Genomic DNA, 27,691 nt, shown 5'->3' on the forward strand with positions numbered 1-27,691 from the left:
GACATGGTTATCTGATGTAAAGTCTGATTTTCCCACTTAACAACATTGTTTTTTCATGTCTGTTCTCCACCCCACCCCCTCACCTTAACTCTCTAAATTTCACACATAGCACTATTACTTTATAAATCTTTTTCTTTGATTCTACAGACTGATTGCTAAATGCATGATATCATTCTTGGATCCAGAGACATGTAATCTCTGGGTTCCTTGGGTTCCTAAATGCAGGCTGTGATTTTGGTGTTGGACAGCAGAAGGAGATGTTGAGCCAGAAGATAAGGGTGTTTTTGTATGTGTTGTGTTGTGTGTGTGTGTTTTTTTTTTAACTTCTCATATAAACAATTAGTGTTGAATTTTCAAATAATTAGAAAGCTAAGGGCTAAAACAGTTGTTTTTGTGTAGTCAACGTTGCCTTCTTTTTACAACATAAAGATATTTTAATAAATGTTTTCTACCTACGATGAGCCTTTGGGGAACCATTTCATTGTGCTGTAAGCCAAAACATCCATTTTTTTGCCTCTCACTCCCCATTTTATCCAGGGGCCTCATTTTGTATATACAAGTGGTGGCCCAGTGTATTCATGGCTGGCTTTGGCACTTATCTTGAGGGAGCATCTGCCACGTGGCTCTCTGGTTATGGTTGAAAGTTCTGGAGTCATGTCAGCTTGCCCTATGTTACTTCAAAACCTGTCATCCAAATATCCTTGGAGAGGAAATTTCCCTTCCATTAAAGGCATTATCTGTCCATTTTGAAGAGAAGAGTAAAATGCATCTTCTAAGTATGTTAAGTGACCATACAATCTTTTTCTTAAATAGCAGAGATGGATGAGTGTGAGCAGGATTAATCTACTGCTAATTAGATCTAGGGCACTGGGGTGAGTTTCCATTTAGAACAACCCTCTATCCTTGGTGTCTATATTTTCTTTCTCAGAGATTTATTCTATTGTTTGAATCAATGAATCAATTCATTGAAACAATCAATTCATTGTTGAATCAATGAATCAATTTTCACTTAAAACAGTCCATTATATTGTAATAACATTTAGTTTTATTGTCACATTTTTTAAAAAAATGTGCTTCTTGAAAGACTTGTTTTAAGCCAGATTATATGACAATTTTCTGCAAATTAATGAATTTATTTTATATATTAATGCCCTAGAATTGCTATGAGATCTCTGCAGGAGATCTTTAGTCTTTCCCTTTTTATTATTTAACAATATTTCATGCCAGACCAGTGGTTTTTAAGTCTTTGAAGCACAGACAACCTTATATACCAAATGTATCCAGATTATCTAGTTGAAGCACAGCTCAAGATGGTAATTTGGATTTTAGGTAATTTTAAATGTTCAAAATGATTCTGTTTTCATTATGTTTACACTCCTACTTCCTGGAATTTGCGAATTTGCAAATTTGCGATGGCCTTCCAATCACAAAGAACTATCCAACTTGCTTCCTGTAATGGAATCTTATGCCATAGTCTATCTGACTGGTGATGAGCTGAATTTACCTGCAGGCCAGTCTCTTGTCAGAGTAATAGGTATGCTCCGTATACTTGTTATGATTTGTTTCCCCCTTCTCCTTCAAGAAAAGCAAAGGAAAATTTGTTTGAACAAAACAGAAGTTTTTCCAACGGCCATGTAGTTTTTGAAAAACAGCAGCTGGAGTTGGACTCAGTTGTAGAAGAAACCATAACAGGAGATTATGCCTTAATCATCAATGGCCACAGTTTGGTGAGTTTGCTTAAGGCTCTTGTTCTTTCTTTTCCTTTATTCCAATAATTGTCTCTTTTGTGCTGTCGTAATGAGATCTCCTTTTGTGTTTTCCAAACAAATGACACTACTAGAAACGAGGGTATACACGATGATTTCCTGTTTGCAAGGGGAAAGGAAGTTTCTGATACATATTTCATACATTATTGCTTGAACCACCACAGTGAAAGGGAGGTTCCAAAGAAATACTGTATTCACAGAATATCCATCTTATGTGAGTGACTGTAAACCATTAGCAGTATTGTTTAAGTGCTTTTCTAAGGAGAGTGTCACAGCTCACTGTTATTTAATTAAAATAACGCAACTGTTGGATGTATTGCAATTACTGTTTTGCTGATGTTTGTGATTTGGCAGAGCACAACCTGATCTTCATATAATTACCACACCAAATTACTGCCATTAAGATACCTCTGGTGGTTTTTCTAAATAGCAGTATTTTACAGCAATGCCAAACAATTTGCTTTGATTAGGAAATCTGGTTCTTGTCGTAATAGAATAAACTTGCATTGTGCTTTTAATGTAGTTCAGGTTCCAAATCTTGAACAAATATCAAAACACTCCTCTGAGTTTCTAATTTAGAAGACAAAAGCTCTGATTGCACTCCAGTGAAATTATCATTTATATGCCCAAAGAGCTAATCTCACATCTTTCCCCAGCTTTGATGATCATTTTTCACTTTTGGAGTTTGGAAAATAAATGTATCTTCTTGTAGACAGTTTCTTAGAGGACAAAAGAAGTTGGATATGGCTATATTTTATTTTCCCCCTTGTGATCAGCTGTCTGTTAGCTTTTAGTGCTTAGAGCATTATCCAGCTGGATTCCAGACGTAATGATGTGTTGCCTTCTACACCATGGAAAGTTACAGAGCTCAGCTGCAGGCCAAGCTCAGTTGAAAGTTTGTCCAGATGACACGAACTTCTCCCTTGCACAAATGAGCAGCAACTGAAAATTATAAGCCTGTCAACGGGGGTTGGAGCTGGTGGCCTCCAGGCTGAACTTCCCAGGGACTACACTATGGAAAGATCCCTAATGAGTGGTGCTTTGACTTTCCCTCAGGCTCAAAGAAGCCAGTGTGTGGTGGGTTAGACTACCCAGGTGATAAAATATACTGTTCTTCCTTTGTCTCTAAATTTGTTGAAAGGAAGAGCTAAGATAGATGCTCTTCAAGAACCGTTTCAGCTTCAAAGCCTGAAGTTTATGAAACCATGAAATGTCATTTTTCATTTAAGGAGAATTGACCACATTTCTGCTGGTATGGTCAGAAGCTTTTTTCTTTTTCTTTCTTTCTTTTTTTTTTTTTTTAAGTAAATCATGATTCCAGTTTGCTTAAATCTTGATGCTTTGTGGAATGTAATTGGGTTCTTCCTTCTAAGAGTCTGACTCTAGGTTTTCACTTGTTGATAATAAAGAAGAAAAAGAAAGAGAAAAGGAGACCATTCTGGGCAAGAAAACCAGTTACATGCTTTCTCTTTCAGAAAGAGAAAGCTAACTCACAGATTCCCTTAGGAATCATAGGCCTTGACGTAAGAATTTTCTACATCAGAGTCATGTTTTATATTTATTCACCCATCCTTTCATTGATATCATGAACATTTATTAAGCATGCTCAAGTCAAGATGCTAGAGCTTGAGGATAAGGATGTGAATAGAACTCGGTTCTTGTTTTAGGGATTGCCATCTAGCAGGAGAGCTAATCTCAAGTGGTATGACAAATACTATATACAGAAATGAACACAAAGTTTTGGGAGCATAGAGACAGACACATTTAGTTCCTTGTGTGAAAGTCAGGGAAGACTTCTTGGAGGAAGTGATGCTGTCAAGCACAGGAGCAACAAGTACAAAGGCACAGAGGCAAGAAAGACCCTGTCATGTTACGGAAACAAGCACTTTGGCATGATTGGAGTACAGAGTAAACTTAAAGATGGTGGTAGAAGCCAGAACTCAAAAGAAACATAGAGGCCAGATTGTGACAGGCTGTGAATATCTTGCTAGAGATTCATTCAGAGATACTGATGACTCAAAGTTGAGGTGGATTCCTGTTTCCTCTCAATGTGTTTACTAAATAACGTACAATGAGATGTTTTCTAGAAAACAAATCACACAGTTAACTGCAAAGGATTATGCTCTCCTTTCCAGTCATTTCTTGGCATACATAAAGGCTGTGGTTATTTGGAGAAGAGCAAGGCTGGAGTTGGTTGGGAACCCTGCCTGAGACACAGGTTGCATGCCACCCTTTTGCACAGGCTTCTCTTGGTTTCAATCACTTTGTTTTTCAAGGACTAATCTCCAGGTCATCTGCTTTTCATTTGCCCAACCATTAATAACCACAACAACAAACACTAAATATACAAAACAACAATGCAAAGGAAACAAAACTTCCATCACTTAGAACAAAGAAGTCATCATCGTTATGTAGTTCTTTCTAAACCTGGTGAGATGGTGGGTAGGCTCAGTCTTTTGCTTTTCTCTCTTTTAGTGGATTCTGGAGATTTTCTGGCATTTGATTATATCTCACCAATGTAGCGTGATAATGTGTTAAGGAGGACACACAAGGGCATTGTGTCTTTTTTTTTTTCATTCTAAAATTCCTTGGCACTTAGTAGGAGTTTTGTACTCATCTTTAGTTAGTTGTTCATGTGATTCTGGGTCAACAATGACTTGTTGAAACTTAGTTAAACTGTTTAGAAAATATATCAGTTGAGAAACAAGACATCTCTCATTAATTATTTCTTGTTCTAATGTGGATTTTTTTTTTTAATAACATAGGCCCATGCCCTAGAAAGTGGTATCAAGGGTGATCTCCTAGAACTTGCCTGCATGTGTAAGACTGTGGTTTGCTGCCGAGTCACCCCACTCCAGAAAGCCCAAGTAGTAGAGCTGGTGAAGAAGTACAGAAATGCTGTCACTTTGGCCATAGGTGATGGAGCCAATGATGTCAGCATGATCAAAAGTAAGGGTATTATTCAGTATGGTCTGCTGTATAGTGGGAGTCCTTGGGTTCAGCATTTGGCAAGATGTAATGGAGGTTGCACTGTAATTTAATTTTCCCACTAGTTCTAAAATGAATACTTTATGGATCCAATGCATTCAGCATTACTAGCATTCATTAAAAACAACAACAACAACTTTGTCTTTAATTAAAAGAAAAAGGCTAAAACAGGATATTAATCACCTTATATTGTGTGTTTTTACACTAGAAAAGGATATTGATTTAGGCTAGAAAAGGATATTGATCACCTTATATTGTATAATAACTAGCTATGGTGTAAGGAATGAACACTGGATCCACGGTCCCAACACTTGGGTTTAATCCCAGTTTAGCCACTTACAAACTGTAAAACTTCGTGCAAATGACTGAACTTTTTGTGCCACTTTCCTCTTTTGCAACATTAAAATAAATACCTAACTAATGAGTGTTCCATGAGATAATATAGGTGAAAAAAATATAAGTGCTATATCTGTAAGATTTTTGTAGGTAAAGAATGACATAAAAGAGATTGTATCTTTGTTCAGGGAATGAAAATGTTCCTCTTTTCCTTTGTAGGTGCTCACATTGGTGTTGGCATCAGCGGTCAGGAAGGAATGCAGGCAGTCTTAGCCAGTGACTATTCATTCGCACAATTTAGATACCTCCAAAGGCTTCTCCTTGTTCATGGAAGGTGGTCCTATTTCCGAATGTGCAAATTCTTATGCTATTTTTTCTATAAGAATTTTGCATTCACACTTGTGCATTTCTGGTTTGGTTTCTTCTGCGGCTTCTCAGCCCAGGTTGGTAAAAAAAAAAAAAAAAAAAAAAAAAGCACTTTTCTTTCTTTTATTAGATCCCCCTGAATTGCAAATGACTGTTCTTCATGGCTCTTTATTGATAGAGAGCATTTTTGTATATGTCTAATACAAATCACAATATGACAAATAGGTAATTTATAGTTGACTTGAGGTTTAAACACAAAACAATATACATTTATCTGGAATTTTATTTATTTGTTATATATATGTATATGTAACCAATGAGTACTCCTTCTTGAGCATTTTAATTTTTATTGAAATATTTTGGTATGATCGCTCATAAACTTGATGTGGAGCTTTAATTCAGAACAGAAGACTAAGAAACACTAACAAGAAATGTTGATGTATCTCTTTTGGGAAGATGGTCACTCACCCAACACATTGACTGTATGTGGGCTGAGAGCAAATAAGTTTTATATTAGGGAGAAATAATTGATACCTTGACATCAAGGCTGTTTGACAGCACTTCATCAGATAAAAATTGATAAAATAGATACTGTTTGTAACAAAGAAGAAAAATTAGCAATTGATAAATTAGGAATTAGGATTCTATTTTTCTATCTATTCATATCCATTTTATATTTTTATTATTTTTTAATGGTTATTTATGTATTTTGAGAGAGACAGAGAACACAAGCAAGGGAGGGGCCAAGATAGGGAGAGAGAATCCTAAGCAGGGTTTGGGTTGCCCATGCAGAGACCGATGCAGGGCTCCATCTTACGAACCATGTGATCATGACCTGAGCCAAAATCAAGAGTTGGGTGCTTAACCGACTGAGGCACCCATGTGCATCTACTCATATCCATTTTAAAAGATAGTTATTTAGGGGTACCAAACAGGTGCCTATATAAATAGTGGTTTCATACATTTTTCCCTTTATCTGTGAGGTTGAGATTTCTTAAAATGAGGCACACCTATACGCATTCCTAATGTTCTCTTTTAAGGATAATATACCCAGAACTAAAAGCAGACTCTGTTAATATTTTTGTTGATATTTTTTGTAATCTCCAGACATTGAAGTAAAGCAAAATCTTGATTTTAGTTTTTCAAAAATTTAGTGCTCAGTTTTCTTAGCCTTAGTTCAGAGAAGGCTGGAGAGGGACTTACTTGCTCATAATCTCACCTTGTCCAACAAAAACAAATGTGAGAATGTGGCCTGTGCCTTCCTAGGCTGGGGACTTCTCCTCCACATAAAAATGAAGCAAGACTATTTGCTAAGCCGTGCTTCCAAGAGATCCAGCTTTCATAGTGCAAAGGTTTGGGGGCTTTTGAAACTACGTCCTGAACTACGGAGGGACGCCTGTACTCTCATTTAGGCCTCTTAGGATACAGAAGAGTGGTCAGTGATTTATGTTTATAGACACATGGAGCTTGGATAGCAAGTTTACTTGCCAGAGTTTTCTTTGTTAAACTGTGAAGTTGGAAACTAATGTTCAGTGACTTTTAACCTCTACATTTAGGTGATTTTCTGCTCTGCTTTCAAGATCTGATAAAACTTGTCAGAGTCAGATGTTAAGCAACTAGATTTTCAATCCTGTCACCAGTATTTACCTTTTGAAAGAGAACAGCAAGAGAGAACAATGATTGTTCTAAAAACCTGAGTATCTGATGATTAAAGCCAGTTGTAAGACACCCCACTGGTCTATGATTAGGTTTCTTAAATGTTTGGTTCAACTTAGCATATTTCTTGTCTGTCTTCCTTCCTTCCCTCCTTCCTTCCCTTCTTTCCCTCCCTCCCCTTCTTTCCCTCCCTCCCTTCCTCCTTTTCTTTCTTTCTTTCTTTCTTTCTTTCTTTCTTTCTTTCTTTCTTTCTTTCTTTTTCTTTCCTTCTTTCCTTCCTTCCTTCCTTCCTTCCTTCCTTCCTTCCTTCCTTCCTTCCACCAAAATCTCTAGTTAATTGCACAATCTTTACTTGACCATGGTCAGTCCTGACTGACCCTCTGTGTGCTTTCCTGTGCTGGTTAGTTGGGCTGGACCAGGAGCTATCAAACTTGAACATGCATGGGAATCACTTGAAGGGCTTTTAAAGCACATTTCCTTGGGCCCCACCCAAGTTTCTGATTCAGTAGGTCTGAGGTAAAGCCCAAGAATTTGCATTTCTGACAGTTTCACTGGGAGATGCTGATGTTGCAGGTGGGGGACCATATTTTGAGAACCACAAGACTGGCCAATATAGAAGAAAGTCCAAAGGTATGTTTCCTTGAACTCAGAGCCCGGAATGAACTCCAGTCTGCTGACTTTTTGTTTAGTCCATGCTAGACTCCATTCACCTTTCCTGAGGAGGAGGGGCCAGTTTAGCAAACAACTTATCACCAAAATAGAATTTTTCCAGAGAGCTTAGAATCTCTTTACCCATCCTACAAAAGCCTTCACCCCTGAGGTTATATATGCACTAATACAGGGTCAGGAAAAAAGGGGGGGTCTGTTTCAGGTCAGAGAGTTGCTTTTCTCAGTTTACCTAGGCTATTGTGTTTTATCCAGCTTACCATAAGCTTCATGAGGAAAGGAAGCATGTCTGAATCATCTGTACCATCCATAATCTTGAATGGAACCTGGCATATAGAAGCATCTGGCCATTTCATGTTGTTGGGTGTTTCTAGAACCTTTTGTGTGCTTGAGGTAGATGCAGCAAGGAGAGTCATTCAGATATGCCTCCAGTCACTCCTTCAGGTTGCTACTTCCTTTCCCTGAACCCAGGGCTGCCTCTGCAGGCTCTACGTCTGGTCCATGTAAATGTATACAGTCTGACCAGCATGGTGGGAGAGGGGCTTGTGTCTTAAGATCTCAGTGTGATTATGGCATTGATTTCAGAATGCAGAATGATGTTTTGTGTGTGTGTTGTATTGGGTTAATACGAAGTTAATTGGGCCACAAATGATGTATTTCTTAATTATTTGTATATTGCTTCATTATAGGAAAAGCAGTGGATTTCCAGGTTTATTTTGTTTTGCGTAGGTTTTGGTTGATTTAAATAGAGCAGGGAAAATCCTCTTTAGGCAGAGGAGCAATCACCTCATAAAACCACTTGAGCTACTGAGGAAGAATCCTGGACAGCTATCTATTTTGCCCTCATTTTTGTGATGATTTGATCAAATTGGGACCCAGGCTTAGACTTATTGAATAAGATCCATTGGTCCCACTATTTCAAACTTTCATTCATTGGATGACTATTTACTAAGTCCCTGGTATGTGTCAGACTGTGGTTGTCTGCTGGTGCTTGTATCCCAGGCATGGTGAAGGATGTCTAAGAGGTGCATTCTTAGTGGACATGGCAAAGTGTGATCTCACAAATTTTATTAGCTGTCCACACAGTGGAGAATTCAAGGTTCTATTTTCAGACTTGTCAGAGAAGTAGATAGGCTTGTCATGAGAGTGGCAAGTAGTAATTTGTAACCTTCTGTTGGAGAGGAAAAGGCAGCAAGTCAGTGACAATGCTCGTATAATGGCGTCAACACTATGGTGTCATCTTCTAGGTGGAATCATATTGTCGACACTAACAAGTAGAGATAAAAGCAAATTGCAATTATAGTTAACACTTAAGTAGCACTTAGTATGTACCAGGCATTGTTTAAATTTTTTGCCTGTATTAGCTCAATATTTGCAATAACCATATGAAGTAGGTTATATAATCATGGTCTATATCAGTTATTTTTAAAATACTTTAAAAAAGTTTAATTGTGATTAAAAACACATAACATAAAATTTAAAACACATCTTAACCATTTTCAAGTATAGAATTCAATGGTGTTAAGTACATTCACAACAATACATTGTGCAACAGATCTCCAGAAATTTTTCATCTTGTAAAACTGACACTCTATACCCATTGAAAAAAAACTGCCCATTTTTCCCTCCCTCCAGCCACTGGAAACCTCTATTATACTTTGTGTTTCTATGAGTTTGACTGGAAAATGTGAAATGATCCATGTTTTTGTTCACCAATTCTTTCTTCTGCTTGGTTGAGTCTGTTATTGATGTCCTCCATTAAATTCTTCAGGTCAGTCTATATTCTTCAGGCTAGGATTTCTGTTTGTTTGATTATTTCTCTTTCTTTGTTGAACTTCTCATTTTATTCATGCATTGTTTTCCTAATTTCATTTAATTGTGTGTTCTTATAGTTCGCTGACCATCTTTAAGAGGATCATTCTGAATTTTTTTTAGTTCATAGATCTCCATTTCTTTACATTCAGTTATTGGAGCTTTATTAGTTTCCTTTGGTAGTGTTATTTACCTAATTTTCATGACCTTGATTCTTTGAGTTGGTATCTGCACATTTGAGCAGGTCGTCTCCATTTCCATACTTTACAGGTTTGCTTTAGCAAGGAAAGACAGCTCAGCTCCATTGGGGTACCAGATGGGTCAGCTGGCAGCATCTGTGGGCAGGTGGGGCTTCCTCCAAGTCTCTAGTCACTTCTGTGCTCTGAGGTCAGAGGGACTGTCCCTTGCTGGGCTCTTTGATTGGGCAGTGCTACAGGCTAGGATCTGGAATTGTTCATGTTTGAATGAGGTCTCGGGCTATGCTCCCTGACCAGATGGTACTATTGGCTAGATCCTGTGTTCATGCAGCATTGTAGGCAAGGCTTTGTGATTGGGTGGGGCCTCGGCCTATGCCTTGTGATTAGGTGGGCCCACAGAGTGTGCTCCCAAATTGGGCTGGGTAACTATTTGGTCTCCCTGATCAGATAGGACTGCAGGCTGTGCCCAGGATTGGGTGGGGTCACTGGCTCGGCTCCCTGGCAGGATAGGGCTGAAGGCTGTGTTCAGAAGTTGAGCAGTTCTGCAGGCTGAACTCTGCTAAGGGTGGGCTTATAGGCTGGGTTCCCTGGCTGGGTGATTCCAAGGACTGGGCTTTGAGGCTTCCTAGGGTCACTATTCAGGGTCCCTGGTTATATGGGGCCATGGTGAACTGTCAGGGGGAAAGGCTGCTGGCTTGGGTTCCTGCATAAACAGGGCTGTAGGATGGGCCTCAGGGATATCTGGGGTCTCTGGTTGGGTGGGGCTGGGGGCTGTACTCAGCAGTTGGGTGGAGCTGTGAATTTTCTTCCCTGCCTAGGTGGGATCATAGGCTGGGCTCCATGGCAAATACAGCTCATTGGCTGGGTATTCAAATCAGGCAGAACTGCCAACCAAGCTCCTCGACTAGACATAGCCACAGACTTGGCTCTGCCCTTGGCAGAATCCCCAGCAGGGATCTCTGCTCCAGTGCTGCTGCAAGTAGGAATGAGGTCCATTAATATCTGAGTGCTGGTTATCATAAGCCTCACCTCCCATCTCCATCTCCATCTGATCCTCAGTGGCTGAGCCCTGCAGATTCCCCCAGTAATCCCCACGAGGCAAGACCTGAGTGGGACTATTAGGAAGTGTCATGCAATGCTGGGGGAGCTGGATGTCCTCCTTAGGTTGTATTTTTCCCACTGGAGAAACCATAGGCCCAAGGGGCTGTCTTAGTAAGGCACTGTGCTAGCCTTGTGGAGGGGGGTGTGGTCACTGTGGAGTTGCTCCTCTTGCCCATCTAATGTAGTATGCTTTCGCTTCAGGTCCTGGTTCTGGGATTTTCACAATGGTGTCTTGTCTGTATGTAGGTGCTTGTTGGTATTCTTGTCAGGGAGACTGAAAGTGGGGAGGATTTGCATTGCCATCTTGATGACATCACTCCTGAAATCCCTTTTTTTTCCAGAGAGCATTTTTGTGGCTTCTGCCAGTTCTCTGGGGATACTGCCTACCTGAGACCTTTTTCTCTGTTCCAGGACTTTTTGAATTTGAATTGCAAACTCTGATGAATATCATCTGTGGTTCAAATTTTCAGATGAAACTTTTTGTCTCTTCCTTTAGCTAGTGCCAAGGTTGACATAGGCAGCCCCTTTTAGTGTGAAGATTTGTTCTTCCTTCACTTTCACACTAAGGATTCAGGCCTTTGCTGCCTTAGTTTTATAAGAATGTTAATTCCCGGGGCCCCTGGGTGGCTCAGTCGGTTAAGTGTCCGACTTCAGCTCAGGTCACGATCTCATGGTCTGTGAGTTTGAGCCCCACGTCGGGCTCTGGGCTGATGGCTCAGAGCCTGGAGCCTGCTTCCGATTCTGTGTCTCCCTCTCTCTCTGCCCCTTCCCCGTTCATGTTCTGTCTCTGTCTCAAAAATAAATAAACGTTAAAAAAAGAATTAAAAAAAAATTAAAAAAAAAAAAGAATGTTAATTCCCCATGTGGTCTAATCTTGGCATCAATAATGATGCCACAATAAATAGTATGTTAAGAGTCAGATTTTGGGGTGCCTGGGTGGGTCAGTCAGTTGAGCATCTGACTTTGGCTCAGGTCATGAACTCACAGCTCGTGAGTTCAAGCCCTGCGTCGGGCTCTGTGCTGACAGCTCGGAGCCTGAAGCCTGCTTCGGATTCTGTGCCTCCCTCTCTCTGCCCCAACCCACTCGCATTCTGTCTCTGTCTCTCTCCAAAATAAATAAACAAACATTAAAGATATATATCTATATATCTCTCTATATATATATCTCTAGATATATATATATCTCTAGATATATATATCTATATATCAACTTTTATATATTGGAGACCATACTCTTTGTATCTTTCTCATTCAAAAAAGAAACAAAAACAAAACAAAAAACCAAAACCTGGGGCACCTGGGTGGCTTAGTTGGTTGAGCATCTGGCTCTTGGTTTCAGCTTAGGTCATGATCTCATGGTTTCATGGGTTCAAGCCCAGCATTGGGCTCTGCTCACAGCATGGAGCTTGCTTAAGATTACTTCTCTCCCTGGGTCTCTGCCCCTCCCCCACTCATGCTGTCTCTCAAAATAAATAAACTTTAAAAAACAAACAAGAAGACTTATCACATTTTGAGAAACACTTCTGGTTTTACATTCTTTAAAAAAAATGTTATTTTTGTTAATGGCATTCTGAAACATGGACTTATTATAAATCATTTGACAATTCTGATTTATGAACATTTAAGTTGTTTCTATTTTAAGTTCAATAATTCATTCCTTCCCCATAGCTGTGAGTCACACAACAATGTCAAATTGCTAATAGGAGTATTTGTTTACCATCTTGGAAGAGAAAACAAAATGATGAATAGGACAAGTGTCCTACCCACCTGGAACTCATTTTCTCATCCAGGGAATAAAGAAATGGATGAATAGGTTCAACAGAAAACTATAATGGAAGTTAACATGAGAACATGGGAAAAGGAGAAATGTGTGAGGATCTGGCTTGGTAAATCTCAAGTGAGCCTATGAATATTTTCAAAATTCAGTGGAGGTCTGAAGGTGTTAAGTCTTGCTACCTGCGGGGATTTAGGGACTAGCTTGTATAAAGGTGTGAGTCAGTAGAGGACTAGGAGAAAAGCCCTTCCCTCATAACTGAACACTTTCCAACTGACCTGAAGAGTAGTTCAATTTGAAATCTCTTTTCAATTTCTAAAATTCCATTTAAAACCAACTCATTTAGAAACACTTTAAAAACCACATGGCATTGGTGTGTGTGGGCATCTTAACAGTAGTATGTATAGCAAGACATGTCTTGTAGAAAAGGTGTCATGCCACTATGACGATGAGGCCTGTGTTGTTTCCCAGCCCCACCCGCATGTGTGTGCCCTGGTGTGCTAGCAATCTGGGGACTGGCTGTGAGGGTGACATGGATATGGAACTGGGAACGGTAGGGACTGTTGTCTTTACCATTCCCTGTCTTTCTCTAGAAGGTCCTGATTAGCAACAGGTTTAACTGAAAAATCTTTTGGCTTTTTTTCTTTGCCATGTTTTCCCAAAGACAATATGCTGCAAATGAGGCAACTGAAAATAAAACAACATATTTGGGAGAGACACTAGTCTACAGAAAATGAGAATTTTTAAATAGGGGACATTTTTTCAATGATGCTTCTTTCCCCCAGTTGAAATCATGTAGTTGGCTAGGCTTCAAAGCCATGCATTGGGTGATACAGCTTTAGTAGCCCCTACACCTATTAGATAAACACTTACTTCCAGTCTGTCAGTGAAAGCCATCTGAGATCTTCCCACCTCTGCCATCTCTCTCTTATGTTGCTTCAGTGGAATTGAAAGATCCACGGTGAAATGGAGCCAATAGTAATAAAAATTCAGGAGCCTTCCAGATTTCAGAATAGCAGGCATGAGTTTAGAGGCCCTTTCTTGGGAGGCCCGACCCCCAGTCGCTTGTCCGTCCAGTCCTGACAGGAGTGAGGCTCACACACACATCCTCTGACACACCAGTCTAGAGTCTTTGAATTTTCATTCATTTAACAAGAATAAACTGAGGGCCAGTTGAGGGCCAAGTGCTCTCCAAGGATACCAGAATGAACCAGAGGGATGCAGTTCCTACCCTTAGGGAACTTACAGTTTGGAAATGATTTTATTTTCATAAATGTGAAACTGATGTTGAATAACTCCATAGTCACTTTTGATGGAAAATTAGAATTTTTCCACAAGACTTTTTTTGAATTAAATTTGTCATGGATGAGCCACATCTTTGGGGCCAACCCTGTCTAATCCCAATATGATTCATAAGCACTTCAGTACTCCTTTCCCGCACCTCTCAATAGATTGCTTTGAAGTAAGCCACTCTGCAGCTGAAAACATCGATCAAATGTAAACAGATTGTGCTTTCTTAGACACAGTGTTGACTTTTAAAAACACCAGTTTAATTTCTTAATGAAGTGACATGTGCTCTTTCTTGACTACGTTGGCCTGTCTCTGGGGGCCTGGTGAATTTTATCCAAGATCTTATTCTCTGAAGATAGCTCCAAGAGATTCCCATCAATGTCCCATCCTGGTAGGTGGGCTGGGGCAGATGTGCAAGCCAATCCAGCTGTGGTGTGCAAAGCTCCAAGGGGCTGGGGGTGGGACCATTGATTGCCTGTTGGATGGTGGTAGCCTTAGGACATCTCAGATGGATGTTGATGTGATACAGGCTGGTTTGTACTTGGTTTGTGGACTTTCCCCTGGTTAATTTCAGTGCCTGCCTCTGTTGTGGTTGCTTTGGGACACATGGGGAAAGAATCTGCTTGGGAAGGATTACACTCCTTTCACTTGCCTTGCTGGGTGGACTTTCTTTGGGGAAACAGCTGGGACACAGAACCAAAAGTGTCTGTTTTGTTGAAATGTAGAATCTTTACTCTGTCAGGGAATGTTACAGATATTGAGTCCAGCCCCTCCTTTTACAGAGGAGGAGCCTGAGCCCTGCAAGATCTGAGGATCAGTGGTGTGTAAGGCTGGGACTGGACTCCACATCTTCTGACTCTCTCTTCAGTGTTCTCTCTACTCTGTTTGATAAGTGGGCTAATTGTCATAGACTTGGAAGAGAGAATGGCCATAAACTCTTTCCTTCAAAAAATGTTTTCACCCAACCCCTAGTCAGGCAAATTGTTTGCTTTATTTGATATCTAAAGGAGAAATATCTAACAACACTCAGTACAATGTGACTATGAAGAGAAAATCCGCTCTTATTGAGGGAGAGAGCTAATGTCTTGAGTGGTGTCTCCCAGAGCTTAGGCCCTTAGAAAGGGCAGACTGCCTTCTGGAATCATCTAGAAGCTTGAGGTAATTTTTTTTTCTTTTGCCAGCAAACACTTCTACCAAACTGCCTCTGAGAGAGAATTTAAATATAATATATCCTGGTGAGATTTCCAACAAAGTGTCTGGATCAGAGGAGTTTGGATAAAGGTCAGATAAAACTCTAAACTGAATCATGGACCCTTTTTTAACAACATGCATTATCCCAATCTGTTATCAAAGCCTGCATGGCTTTCATGGAATCCACTGTGGGCCTGTCTACACCACTTATATGAGTAACTTATTTTATTTTATTTTTTTTAATTTTTTTTCAACGTTTATTTATTTTTGGGACAGAGAGAGACAGAGCATGAACGGGGGAGGGGCAGAGAGAGAGGGAGACACAGAATCGGAAACAGGCTCCAGGCTCTGAGCCATCAGCCCAGAGCCTGACACGTGGCTCGAACTCCCGGACGGCGAGATCGTGACCTGGCTGAAGTCGGACGCTTAACCGACTGCGCCACCCAGGCGCCCCTATGAGTAACTTATTTTAAAAGCACCCTATACCTCAGGATTTTTAAGAAAGATGAACCATCCCCCACCAGGGACAGAACCAAAAAATAAAAACCACCCCACCATTGGTTGAAGTCCTATTTAGGAAATTCACGTCTGCAACTATGCAACTACTGGCACCGGTACTCAAGGGGTGATATTATCTGATGATGATTTATCATTGTCAGTGAGATACAGAGCTGTGTATGTTTTTTTTTTATTCTGCTGTGATATGGAAACAATTATCTTGTCAAATCAAGAAAAACTTTCGTTCTGTCAAACAATATAAGAAACCTCAAAAAATTTGGAAGTAAAATTTTAGAGTGCGACTAATCTCCAGGCTTTGATGACTTCATGGTTGTGGTTACCTGTGAGTCCATCTCAACCTGGCATGGTGGTTCCTTTCCCCTTTGCCTTCCAGATGTGCTCTGTGGAAAACCTGGGGAGGGGTGGGTGCTTAGGCTGGGGCCATTCTTCCTGGCTCCTGCTAGTGGGTTTCTGTTAATTACACAAATCAGTAACAGATGTGCTGAGACTGAGCACCTCATACTTATTCCTCAATGTGTTTTCTTTAAATGAAAAATATTTTTTAAGGCCAGAAAGAAAAATATCATTATATAGCTTTCCTCTACAACACACAGCAAAAGGCAGAGGGGAGGTACATGGTAGTCTATCCTGTCATTTGAACAAGGAGCTAAGCCAATGGTCTCAGAGTAGAAAGCCCTTGGTAGGTGTTTAAGAGCCTTATTAAGGTATATTTAAATGTGGTTTTCTATAAATCACAGATTGTGTATTCCTCAAGCTGTTAGATTGTAATTTGTAGCTGGAGTATTTTTACTCTATATAAAATGGTTGATAAGGTTGATAAATTGCTTCCACAAAGAAGGGAGCAAGGAGAAGCTTTCCTTAAGGAAAACGGGAAAGTTGGAAAAATGGAGAACTCTTCTCTCCCTTTTTTTTTTTTTCTGATCTGTGAAGAGACACATGTTTCCAAACAGACTAGTGGTATCTCACAGAAGCATGGCTTTTATCTCTTATTCAGAGTATTGGACATGGGAAAAGAAAATTTGGAACTAGAGGGGGGGTATGGCTGTCCCTAGGAGTCCAAGAGCCCTAGGACAGATACTTTTACACAGAACTTTTGTTTATAATTTGAGTCACCCAAAATCAGAGTGCTGCCGCCATTTGACTGGTCTAGTCTCAGACCAGAATGCTTCCCACATCAGAGGCTCCAAAGTAGCCATTTTCCCTCCTTTCTCTACCTCCTCCATCTCTTGGGGGCATCTGGGAAACCTACGTGTGTGAGCATGTGTGTTTGAGATGGAAGTGGTGGAGATAGGTGGTAGAGGGCTTGAGCATGTCTTGAAGGGGAGAAGCCCGGATGAGTTCCATGTGGGTTGTCATCTGGGCTAGTGTGTCCCACCCAGCTAGTCCTAGTCACCAGAGAGGGACTTAAAAACTTTCTGAGGTTATCTAAGGACCTTAAGGAGAAGAGGAACGTATTTACTAGGATAACCATTTAAGTAGTTAGAGATCCGTTACAAGAAGCAAAGAAGTCTATTGTAGAAGAAATACTGCTTATGACTTTAATTTTTGTGGCAGCCCCTAAAGCCTAAACTGTGTTAAGCCAGTGCACATCACCCAGGAAGGTGTTGTTTTGTTTTGTTTTAGTTTTTTTTTAATGTTTGTTTATTTTTGAGACAGAGTGTGAGCAGGGAAGGGGCAGAGAGAGAGGGAGACACAGAATCTGAAGTAGGCTCCAGGCTCCAAAGCTGTCAGAATGGAGCCTGATGCAGGGTCAAACTCATGAACCGTGAGATCATGACCTGAGCTGAAGTCACATGCCCAACCAACTGAGCCACCCAGGCACCCCTGGAAGGTGTTTTTTTGTTTTTTTTTTGGTGAATGACTCAGGTTAACACATTTTGGTAGAGCCTGAGGCAAAACTAGAGCTGAAGAGTGATTGATATAATTAAGTTTTCATAAGGAAGATGCTTATCAAGATAATTCATTTCCTTTAAATCTTGTCCTAATTTTCTATTGATTTCATTAATATAGTAGTTTATTATAAAAATAAATGTGGCTGTAGCAATAAAGAATTGTATTTTCATAATTATAATTAGTGGAGAAATATACCTTTTTCTTTATTCATTAAACCTACCACTCAAAGCTTGGAACCTTGAATGCTCCTCCCTCCTTCCTTTCTCCTTTCCTCCTCTTCCTCCCTTTCTCTTCCCCTCCCTCCTTTCCATATATGATAAAGGTGTTCACTAACTGAGCACTCTCTGTCAGGTGCTGCTGTACTGGCATTTGTTCATTTGGTTGAATATTAAAGGCCTCCCTCAAATCCCCACTTTATAACTTAGGAACCTAAGACTCAGAGAGACTGAGTATGTTACTGAAGGACACACAGTTCTGTTGTCTGATTCCAATGCCCTTACACTTAACACACCAGCATCCTTGTGTTGCATATTTGCCACGTGCCAGGCACTGATGTAGGTTCTTGGGCCCCCACAGATGAATAAATCCTATAACATGATCCCAAGGAGCTTTCAGCCTAGTAGGATGGGACTAGAAATCAGTGCATAGGGCCTCCTGTGTGGCTCAGTTGGTTGAGCATCAAACTCTTGATTTTGGCTCAGGTCATAATCCCAAGGTCGTGGGATCAAGCCCCACATCACTCAGTGTGGAGCCTGCTTGGGATTCTCTTTCTCTCTCTCTCTCTCTCTCTCTCTCTCTCTCTCTCTCTCTCCCTCCCTCCCTCCCTCCCTCTGCCCCTCTCCCCCACTTATACATGCCCTCTATCTCACATAAATAATTGCAAGTTGAATTATGAAGCAGTGAGGTGTGTGTCATGGGACCACCAAGGAGTGGCCTGGAACCCGAGCCTAGAGGGTAGGAGTGGGCAGGGCTCAGAAAGGCTCCCTGGAAGATCTGTTCCTGGGCCAACCCTTCCAGATCAATCATAGTGAAGCAGTTGAGGAATAAGAAGATGGGCATCCTAGAAGGGAGGACATCAGGAGGAAAGTCACAGAGGTAAAGGGCTGGGCAGAAACACAAGCTATGTGTAATGGTTAAGTCAGTGGGATTTGGGGCTTAAATTGATGTGCGGTGTTGGAGAGAAGGAGAAATAGCAGATTATTGGCTGGGGCTCTGGGATGAATGTAGCAGTGTCAGAAACAGATACAGGGAACATAGGAAGAGGGCCTGGTTAAGGTGGTGTGAGAATGAGTTCAAGTCTGGACATACTGAGTTTGAGGAGCTGTGCCACATCCTTGGGTCAACATTTAGTGGCAAGTTAAACATGTAACGTTTACAAAAAGTTGTAAAGTAATTAACTCAGCAAATATTTATAGAGACCTACCATTGACAATGTTCTAGGCACTGGAGTTACAGATGTAAATAAGTCTCTGTTGCATGGAGATTATATCCTAGTGGGATAAAGACAGATAATAAAGAAGTAAATCAGTAAGAAAATTTCAGAATTGTCATTGAAAAAAGAATGGGGTCATGTAAAAAGTCTCATGGAGTTCAACCTGAGTGTTCAGGGGAAACTTTCATATGGATACTCTGGGGTTAAAGTATTCCAGGCAAAGGGCATAGCAAGTGCAAATCTCCTGAGGTAGGCAGGAATGAACCCAGTCCTAGAGAAAGGTAATCAGTGAAGCTGAGGCTGAGGGAGGGGAGGGGGTGTGGTGAGTGAGGCTGAAGAGGAAGGCAGCCATGGGATCAGGAAATGCTTTAGGCGTCTGGGAAGAGTCTGGATTCCATCTCATGTGAAATGGGAAGCCATTGGAGGGTTTGGGCCTGGGTAAATGCTAACGTTATCATTTAAGATGACAAAAACCAGCATACGAATTGTATTTCTTGTATACTCTCAACCAAATAAAGCAGTGTGAGGAACCGGCCTTTAAGGAAACTTGCCAAAGGATACCATGGATAGAGAGAAGTGGCTTCATGTGGTGGTCAGTGTTGTGAAGGCTGAAGTCAGAGTCCCAGGGTAGGAACATGGTCCTGGCACTTGCTCTGCCAGCAGTTCTCAAACCTTTGTGATCTGAGGACTGGATCTATCGATATTCGTCATATTAGAAATTAAAAAGGAGAAAACATTTAAACGTTCCTTTTAATTCATTAAAAAAATGAACCTATGACATGTTTACCTAAATGACATATTTTAATGAAAAAAAAAGATTGTATTTTCCAAAACAAAAAACAAGTTAGTGAGAAGAGTCATTTTTTATACTTCATTTCTTACTATTGGCACTGCAGGAGGCAGCTGGGTTCTCATATCTGCTTCTGTGTTCAGTTGGTTATGATATCACAAGTCATGTACACTCATGGGAGAATGACAGTGAAAATGAAATATGCATAACTGCTTAGTATCATTGTGAAAATAGTCCTGACATGTGGATCTCCTAAAAGTTCCCTAGGCTACACTTTGAAAATCTTTGTGTTGGGGGATGACGTTGGACAGTCTCCTAACCTTGATGAGCCTTAGTTTCCCCATCTTTAAATTGAGGTCTGCTAATAGTACCAATCCCATAGGGTCATTGTGAGGACTTAACGAGTCAGTATATGTTGAACGCTTAAAATAGTGCCTGGTACATAGCAGGTGCTCAGTAAGGATCAGCTAATTTTATTTTTGTTACTGTGATTCTGAGTGGCAGTAAAAAATCTTCCAAGAAATTGCAAAAACTCATTTAAATTTTATTTTTACTGACCCTTCCTTTCCTGTCCTCTCTTGTTACAATTATTATATGAGGTTTCAAATCTGATTACCAGCTTGCAAATGCCACTGCCAAATAACTATAGGTTTTAATGCTAACCTGTTTGTAGTAATGATGGCACTTTGTGCCATAATTTCCCAGATTCTTTCTTTCTTCCTAATACCTGAAATCATCTCTTCTCAGCTAGTGGAAGCTGAATGGTGGAGGAGGTGGAGGAAGAGGTGATTTTACAACATCAGTTTCTGCCTGGGGTTATAAGACTTCAATTTGACTGCTTCTCCCCTCTTACATTTTCCACTGTAATCATAACATGAATTGATATATCGGGGAATGAAATTCAGATGTCATCATCAAATAGTTGATTTGTGTCAGGGTTTTTGTTTTGTTGTTGTTGTTTGTTTGTTTCTTGATAGGGGCAAGCAAAATTGTCAATCTTGGTTTCACAGTGGAATTACCTGGGAAATTTTTTAAAACTACCAATGCCTAGATCATCCCACCCCTCAAAGACAGTGAATGAACTGGCCTGGAGTGTGATATGGGCATCAGGATTTTTAAAATCCTCCCAGTGTCCAAAGTATCACCAGGTAATGACTAAAACAAAAGGCCACATATTTCCTTTTTTATGGTAAAATATAATGAATCCACAGAGTGTGTAATACTCAAATGACAGCTTAACAAATTGTTGTAGGATGAACACCCATGTAGCCATCATCCATTTCAAGAAACAGAACTTTGCCAAACCTCCAAGGCTCCCCTTGCTTTTTCTCAGTTATACTCTTTTTTCAACTCTTTAGAGATAACCATTACCTTGACATTTTATCATCACTTTGTTGCTTTGTTTTAAAATTTTCCCATATGAGCATGAATCCTTAAACAACACAGAGTAGACTGACACATTTTTGAATTTTATTAATATGGAACCATACTTTGGCTGGCTTCTTTTGCTCAACCTTCTATATTTTTAAAATTCATTTGTATTTTTTTAAACTTATTTATTTTGAGAGAGAGTGCGCATGCGCACCAGAGAGATTCCTAAGCAGGCTCCACATTGTCAGCATGGAGCCTGACATAGGGCTCAAACCCACAAACTGTGAGATTATGACCTGAGCTGAAGCCAAGAGCTGACGCTTAACCAACTGAGCCATCCAGGTGCCCTTGTGGGGTGTGTGTGTGTGTGTGTGTGTGTGTGTGTGTGTGTGTGTGTGTGTGTGATATAGGTGTAGTTCCTTGCTTTTCACTATTCTATAGTATTCCATTATATCAATATACCACAATGTCTTTCTCCATTCCACTCCTCATGAATGTTTTGGTTGTTTCTGGTTTGGGGCTATTATGACCCGCGCTGCTATGAGCATTTTCTTGTCTCTCCTGGTACACGAAGGCAGATATTCTGAACGTGTATCTAGAAGTGGAATTGTTGCTCATCCGAAGAAAGCGAAGAGAGGCCAAGCAACAGTTCTGGTGGACTCTCAGGGTAGATAGGAGTTGGTGTGTGGGACCCTGTTAACATTCCCGCTCTGGGCTGGGTGCCTGGAAGTGTGTACTGCTCTGAGCCACAGGCCCTGGGAGTGTTGATGGTCTGTCTATAGGAGGCAGCTGAGAAGCTCATCATCATTTGTTTCTGGTTGTTGCCTAGGACTAGAAGGACAAGTTTCATGCCCATCAAGGGTAGAGATCTTCATGAAACACATTGCACTCTGGGCTGGGACCCAAGAGAAGCCTCTTGGCAATAGGGTCACAGGCTTCACTATGACAGGACAGCTGGCTGGTCCCCCAAACATCAAGCCTTCTATCCTCAGCATCTGCTAGAAGGAAGCAAACAGTCTCTGGAGAAAGAGAACATTTTCCTAGACCTTAAAGTAGTTCTTAAGTTCTGATTCTCTCCCTGATCTTAACAGGCAGTTTCCTTCTGTATTGTTAGTTCATTGATGCTTTGATAGAGATGTGCTTTGCTTTCTTTTTTCTCAACTTTTTTTCATTATCTTCAGTGGGCAGTTTGTTATAAATCAATTGCATGGCACATGCCCTCATCCTATACGAACACTGAACACCGTAAACCCAGGCTTGTTTCGGAGACCTCTGCTAAAATACCCTGAGGGTTAGGGTATTGATGATGAGCTAGCTCTTCCATTCTTTTCTCATGGTTGTCTGAAGCTCTGGGCTACTGCCCTGCCATTCTGCAGGTTTTCTTTTGCCACATTGAGTCTGCAATCCTCCAGATGGCTGTTGGTGTTCTGTGTTACTTTGTTCCAAGCGTGGACATAGGCTGGGGTATGCTAGAACTGGTCCATATTGGTTCATAAAGATAATTGTTTAGTTTTGAGAAATTATGTGAGCCAGTGTTTAAACACAGCTATTACTAAAAATTGAATTATATAAACTTAACAGAGGACGATGGGGGAAAGGAAGGGGAAAAAAGAGTTTCAGAGAGGGAGCTAAACCTAAGAGATTCTTGAATGCAGAGAACAAACTGAGGGTTGATGGGAGGAGTGGGAGAGGTGGGAAATGGGTGATGGGCGTTGAGGAGGGCACTGTTGGGATGAGCACTGGGTGTTATAAGCCGCAAATCACAGGAATCTACCCTCCAAACCAAGAGCAAACTGTATACACTGTATGTTAGCTAACTTGATGGTAAATTTTAAAAATAAATAAATAATATTGAAACAAAGTTTATCAATCCTCAAAACTCATCACTTTCTAATCATTTTGCCATGTTTTACTATTTATGCAGCTGAGGTTATTTATGTCTATCGGATATATATGATGGACGTGATATCACTGCATAAAGAGCCATGGGAGAAATATTTACACCATGGAAATTGGCAAATGCTCCACATTGGGCCTTTTTTTTTTTTAAGAGCCTGTTGTTAAATAATATATTTACTAGACATAGGACACCTTTTCAAATCCTTATAGCAGAGTTCAGACAGACTCAAAGAATACAGTTTAACAGGACTCAAAGGATTATGAAAGTAAATGATCAATTAGAGAACTTAATAACTGGTAATTAGAAGTGGCCATTCTGAGTCATAACCCTATTCTTGTTGATAGCAGTCCCCAATGATGCTGTCTCATCTAAATCCTGTATTGGCTATTTATTGGTGGTAGAATTCAACTTTTCTGCCTATTTTTGACCTAACCTCAAAAAGAATGATGTTGAACAGATCTTTCCTACATGGATCCCAGGCCTCAACTCTGAGACACACAAAGAATAAAACAGTTTCTTTCCTCTCTCATCTACCCCACTCCTCGTTTTCTCTTTTCTGTTCTCATTTTTCTTCCTGCCCTGACATTGAACTCTCTCCAAGATGATTGACAGCAGGAATGTCCATGGTCCTTACATCTTCCCACAGGGCTAACCTTGCTCAGAAAACAGTAATCAATATATTTCAGTGTTTGGTTTATTCAGTGTTGAATAAAGCCACCTGTGGAACTTCAGCAAAATAGTCCAGGTTGAGATTTGGCCTTTGAAAATTGGCCTTCATTTCTCCTTCTCTTGAATAAATATACACCCATCTCAAGAATAAACAATGACGCTAAGATAGGGTAGTCCAAATCCATATTTAGCAGTAAAGAAACCAAAATATTCTCTCTTTGGTATAATCTACACACACAGGACATAACTTAATGGATTGCCTTATTTACATAACTGTATGGAAACTACCTTTAGGTCCTCTGTCCAGAACATTGCATTTAAGATTCCTCATTGCTTTCTGAACTCCCCTAAGAAGAACATGTACTTTAGAATATATTCAAAACTCAGCACTTCTCCCTGCTGGTCACCTGACTTCCCTCTTTCATCTGGCTTCTGCAGTAGTCTCCTAACTGGTTTCTCAGCTTCCACCACTGCCCCTCTTCAGTCTGTTCTCAGCACGGCATCCAGAGTGATTCTGTTAAAATATAAATTAGATCAGGTTATCCCTTTGCTCAAAATTCTCTAATGTCTTCCCATTTCACTTAGGGAATAAGCCATAGTTACCTACATAGGATCCAACTCCTTCTTTCTTTGACATCCATTATTCTCCCTATAGGTCACTCACTCTTCTCTATCCAATTGGACTGCCTTGCTGTCCTCTGAACAGATGCTATCTTTCCTTGGGGATTTCTCCTGGGATCTACTTGTAGTATGGAATGCTCCTGTCCCAGAAAGCTGCATAATTAGATCCCTTATTTCATTCAGATCTTTTCTCAGTGTCACTTCTTAGTGACATTTTTGCCAGTCACCTTATTACAATTACAGCCCTCCCTATCTACCTTTCCTATCTGCCTTTCTTCTCTAGTATTTATCACTTGTATATATGTATATATAGCTTGTTTATTGCTTGTTTTCTGCCACCCTTAGAATGCAAATTTTATGAAGAATTTGTGTCTGATTATAGCATGTTGAATTACCGTTGCCTAAAACCTAGCACCTGGCACAAAATAGATTTTTGATAAATATTGAGTGAATGGATGGATGAATGTATGATAGAGTGGTAGAACAGACATTGGTTAGGAGCTGGAGACCTAGGTTTTGGTTTTGCCTTTTCCAGTGATAAGCTCTACAATACTTACTACATTTTGTTTCTACATGTCTGTGTAGTTCTCAACAAAATGGGAATACAACAACAGTTTCACATGCCTCACCAATTTTCAGTGAGGCTCATGCAAGGAAGTACTCTGTACAAGTGTATGGGGTATTTTATTTGTCTAACTCGTTTATACCCAGTATACTGAGCAGCTAGCTCCATTCCCACTTTATTTTAAACCACTCCCAAGAAAAAACTCTCCATTTGAACACAGGGTAGGGCTGACACATTCATTTCTGCATCTCCCTCTGAATATTTTAGTGGGTCCTTTACTTATCACTTAGATCGGATCATTAGATTTACTCTAAGAGCCATTGAGGGGGCACCTGGGTGGCTCAGTCGGGTGAGCATCCGACTTCAGCTCAGGTCATGATCTCACGGTTCATGAGTTTGAGCCCCGCGTCCAGCTCTGTGCTCATAGCTCAGAGCCTGTTTCAGATTCTGTGTCTCCCTCTCACACTCTGTCTCTTTCTCTCAAAAATAAATAAACGTTAAAAAAAAAGGTTTTTTTAAATAAAAGCCATTGAGAACCTGAAAAATTCAATAGCTCCCCACAGGGCCAGGGCCTTCTATGTGTCTAGTGGTGTCTTGGGTGTTCTGCATATGTGATCTCCTTTCGTCTCCATGGTAGCTGTGCAAGGAGAGCGTGGCTTTATTTTAAAGATGAAGAAGTTGAAGTTTAGAGGGATCTAGTATCCTACTGAGACAGCAGGGATGATAAGAGACAGAGTCAGGGGAGAACTCATGTCTGTCTGTTGCTAATATCTAACTCTCATGCATCGCAGGAGATTGAGATATTTAATTCAAGAGCCTAAAAGTGAATATTCTTCTGTGAATGGTGTTTCTCACTGACATGTTATTTCTTTTTAGACCGTTTACGACCAGTGGTTCATTACCCTTTTTAACATTGTTTACACATCACTTCCTGTTTTAGCCATGGGGATTTTTGACCAGGTATGTATTTTTTTCTGTCTTTATAACTTATTTTACTCTTTTGATGCTTTTTAGTTGTTTCTAGATTCTAAGTAGAAAACGCAAGTCATGGAAAGTCCTAGAATTTCAGTTGTTTGAATACATGTTGCGTGGATCAGAAACCCTTCCAGATCCCCCACATCTCCGAAACGGTCCTGTGATCAAAGTTTGGCTACTCTTTTCTTTGAGACTCACACCCCACATTATTGCTTTAAAGGCTCTGAGACATCCTACATGAAATGGCCTCTAATTTTATGTTGGTCCAGCATTTCCCAGGTTTATAGGACTTTACTTCTATTTATTTATTTTTCATATAGCACCTATTAATATGCCTCAGAACTAGTGCCTTGTGGTTCACATGCTGGGAAATGCTACATTAGCCTCTGAATGCAGAGAACCACATAGTGATAGAAAATCATGGAACCTGCTGGATTGCAGATGGCCAGCATCTGTGGTGAGATTTCCTTGGCCAGCACAGCCCAGAACAGGAACTAGAGGTCAGTGGAATACCCTGCCAATGGGAGAGGAAGACATGAAGCCCAACAGCCATGGAAAGAAGGGACAGTCTTTTTTTCTAGCTCAAATTGCTTGAGAGGAGAGGGAATCAATTACAAAAATGGTGGATCCTTGTCATACTCATTGCCTTGGAAGGTACTTCCTGGAAGGGAGAAGTCTGGCTGCCTATGAGGAAGTGGAAGGCTAGCCAGAGGAGTTTCCATGGCACAATTAGAATGTATTATTTAAAAAAAAAATTATTTTGGAAGTATATTTGAAGAGACCAGATTTTCTCCAGGCTGCTGTTAGACCCGTTTGCTAGGCCTCATTTTTCTGGCTCAAAGCTGTCTATTTCAAAATATAAATTGTCACATTGTGAGCTCACTCCACCCTCCCATTCTGTGCCTTTGTAGTTAGTTGTCTCACTTCTTGTATGTAAAAAGGGCAGTTTGTGAACAACATATTTTGTGGAATTCTATAAAAACATAACGAACTCCTAAAGACCTTAGATGTAAAGGATTAAGCACATTCATTTCCAAGTGCCTGTGTTTACAAGCGTTTCTTTTCCCAGTGCTTTGTAGCTGCCCAGAATGTGGAATAAAATAATAAAAATAAAGCAGTTTCTGGGAAAAGATGGTTATTGTGCAATTCTAAAAAAAATATAATAAGGCCCCTTATTGCCATCAAGTTAAGTGTCTGCCCCTCTCCTTTCTTACTTTGTCAACTTTGGCCCCTACATAGATCACAGGATCATGAAATGTTATGCTGTAAGGCCTCCGTGATCACCTATGATCTGCTCATTTTATAAGGAGGAAACCAAGGCTCAAGTTGCTGCCCTAAAGCCAGACAGCCGGTGTGTGACAGAACTCAGCCTAGTGCCAGGCCACCTGAGTCTGAGATTGCTATGCTATTATTATTGTATAACATTATTTTATTTGTTATTATTTATAGAAGCATCTTTTTTTTTTTATTACTTATGGTGTGGCAGTAACACTGCTGAATACGTGAATTTAATCATGACAGTGGTCCTGTGAGGGAGGTGCTATTGTTTGCATGTCTGGAGATCAGGAAACTGAGGCTCAGACAGGTTAATAATGGGTGTAAGATTATGTACCTGCTAAGCAGCAGAACTAGGGTTTGAACTCAGGGTTTTCTGGTTTCAAAGCCTCTGAATGTCATTTGACCAGTCACTGGACCAGAGAAGGAAGTACCAGCAGCATTTCAAAATGGGACCTCCTAAAGAGAATATGTCAGTATTCATCATAGAACCCCATTCAACAAGGCTGGGGCCATCCCACAAGCAGGGAAGGGAATC

General features: G+C 40.4%; 1 protein-coding gene across 7 annotated transcripts in view; it reads left to right on the plus strand.

Annotated features, from left to right (window-relative positions):
• Positions 1-27,691, plus strand: part of ATP8B4 (ATPase phospholipid transporting 8B4 (putative)) — a 252,542-nt gene that overhangs the window by 207,195 nt on the left and 17,656 nt on the right. For 6 of the 7 annotated variants that reach the window (XM_027067227.2, XM_053224036.1, XM_015063454.3 and 3 more), the window contains 4 exons: positions 1,583-1,727; positions 4,532-4,715; positions 5,310-5,533; positions 25,780-25,863. In XM_027067227.2, coding sequence (XP_026923028.2) covers positions 1,583-1,727; positions 4,532-4,715; positions 5,310-5,533; positions 25,780-25,863 — 637 coding nt within the window. The remainder of the gene's footprint in view (positions 1-1,582; positions 1,728-4,531; positions 4,716-5,309; positions 5,534-25,779; positions 25,864-27,691) is intronic. The other variant, XM_053224039.1, reaches the window with a different exon arrangement.

Source organism: Acinonyx jubatus, chromosome B3 (genome assembly GCF_027475565.1).
Source record: "Acinonyx jubatus isolate Ajub_Pintada_27869175 chromosome B3, VMU_Ajub_asm_v1.0, whole genome shotgun sequence".
Lineage (NCBI taxonomy): Eukaryota > Metazoa > Chordata > Mammalia > Carnivora > Felidae > Acinonyx > Acinonyx jubatus.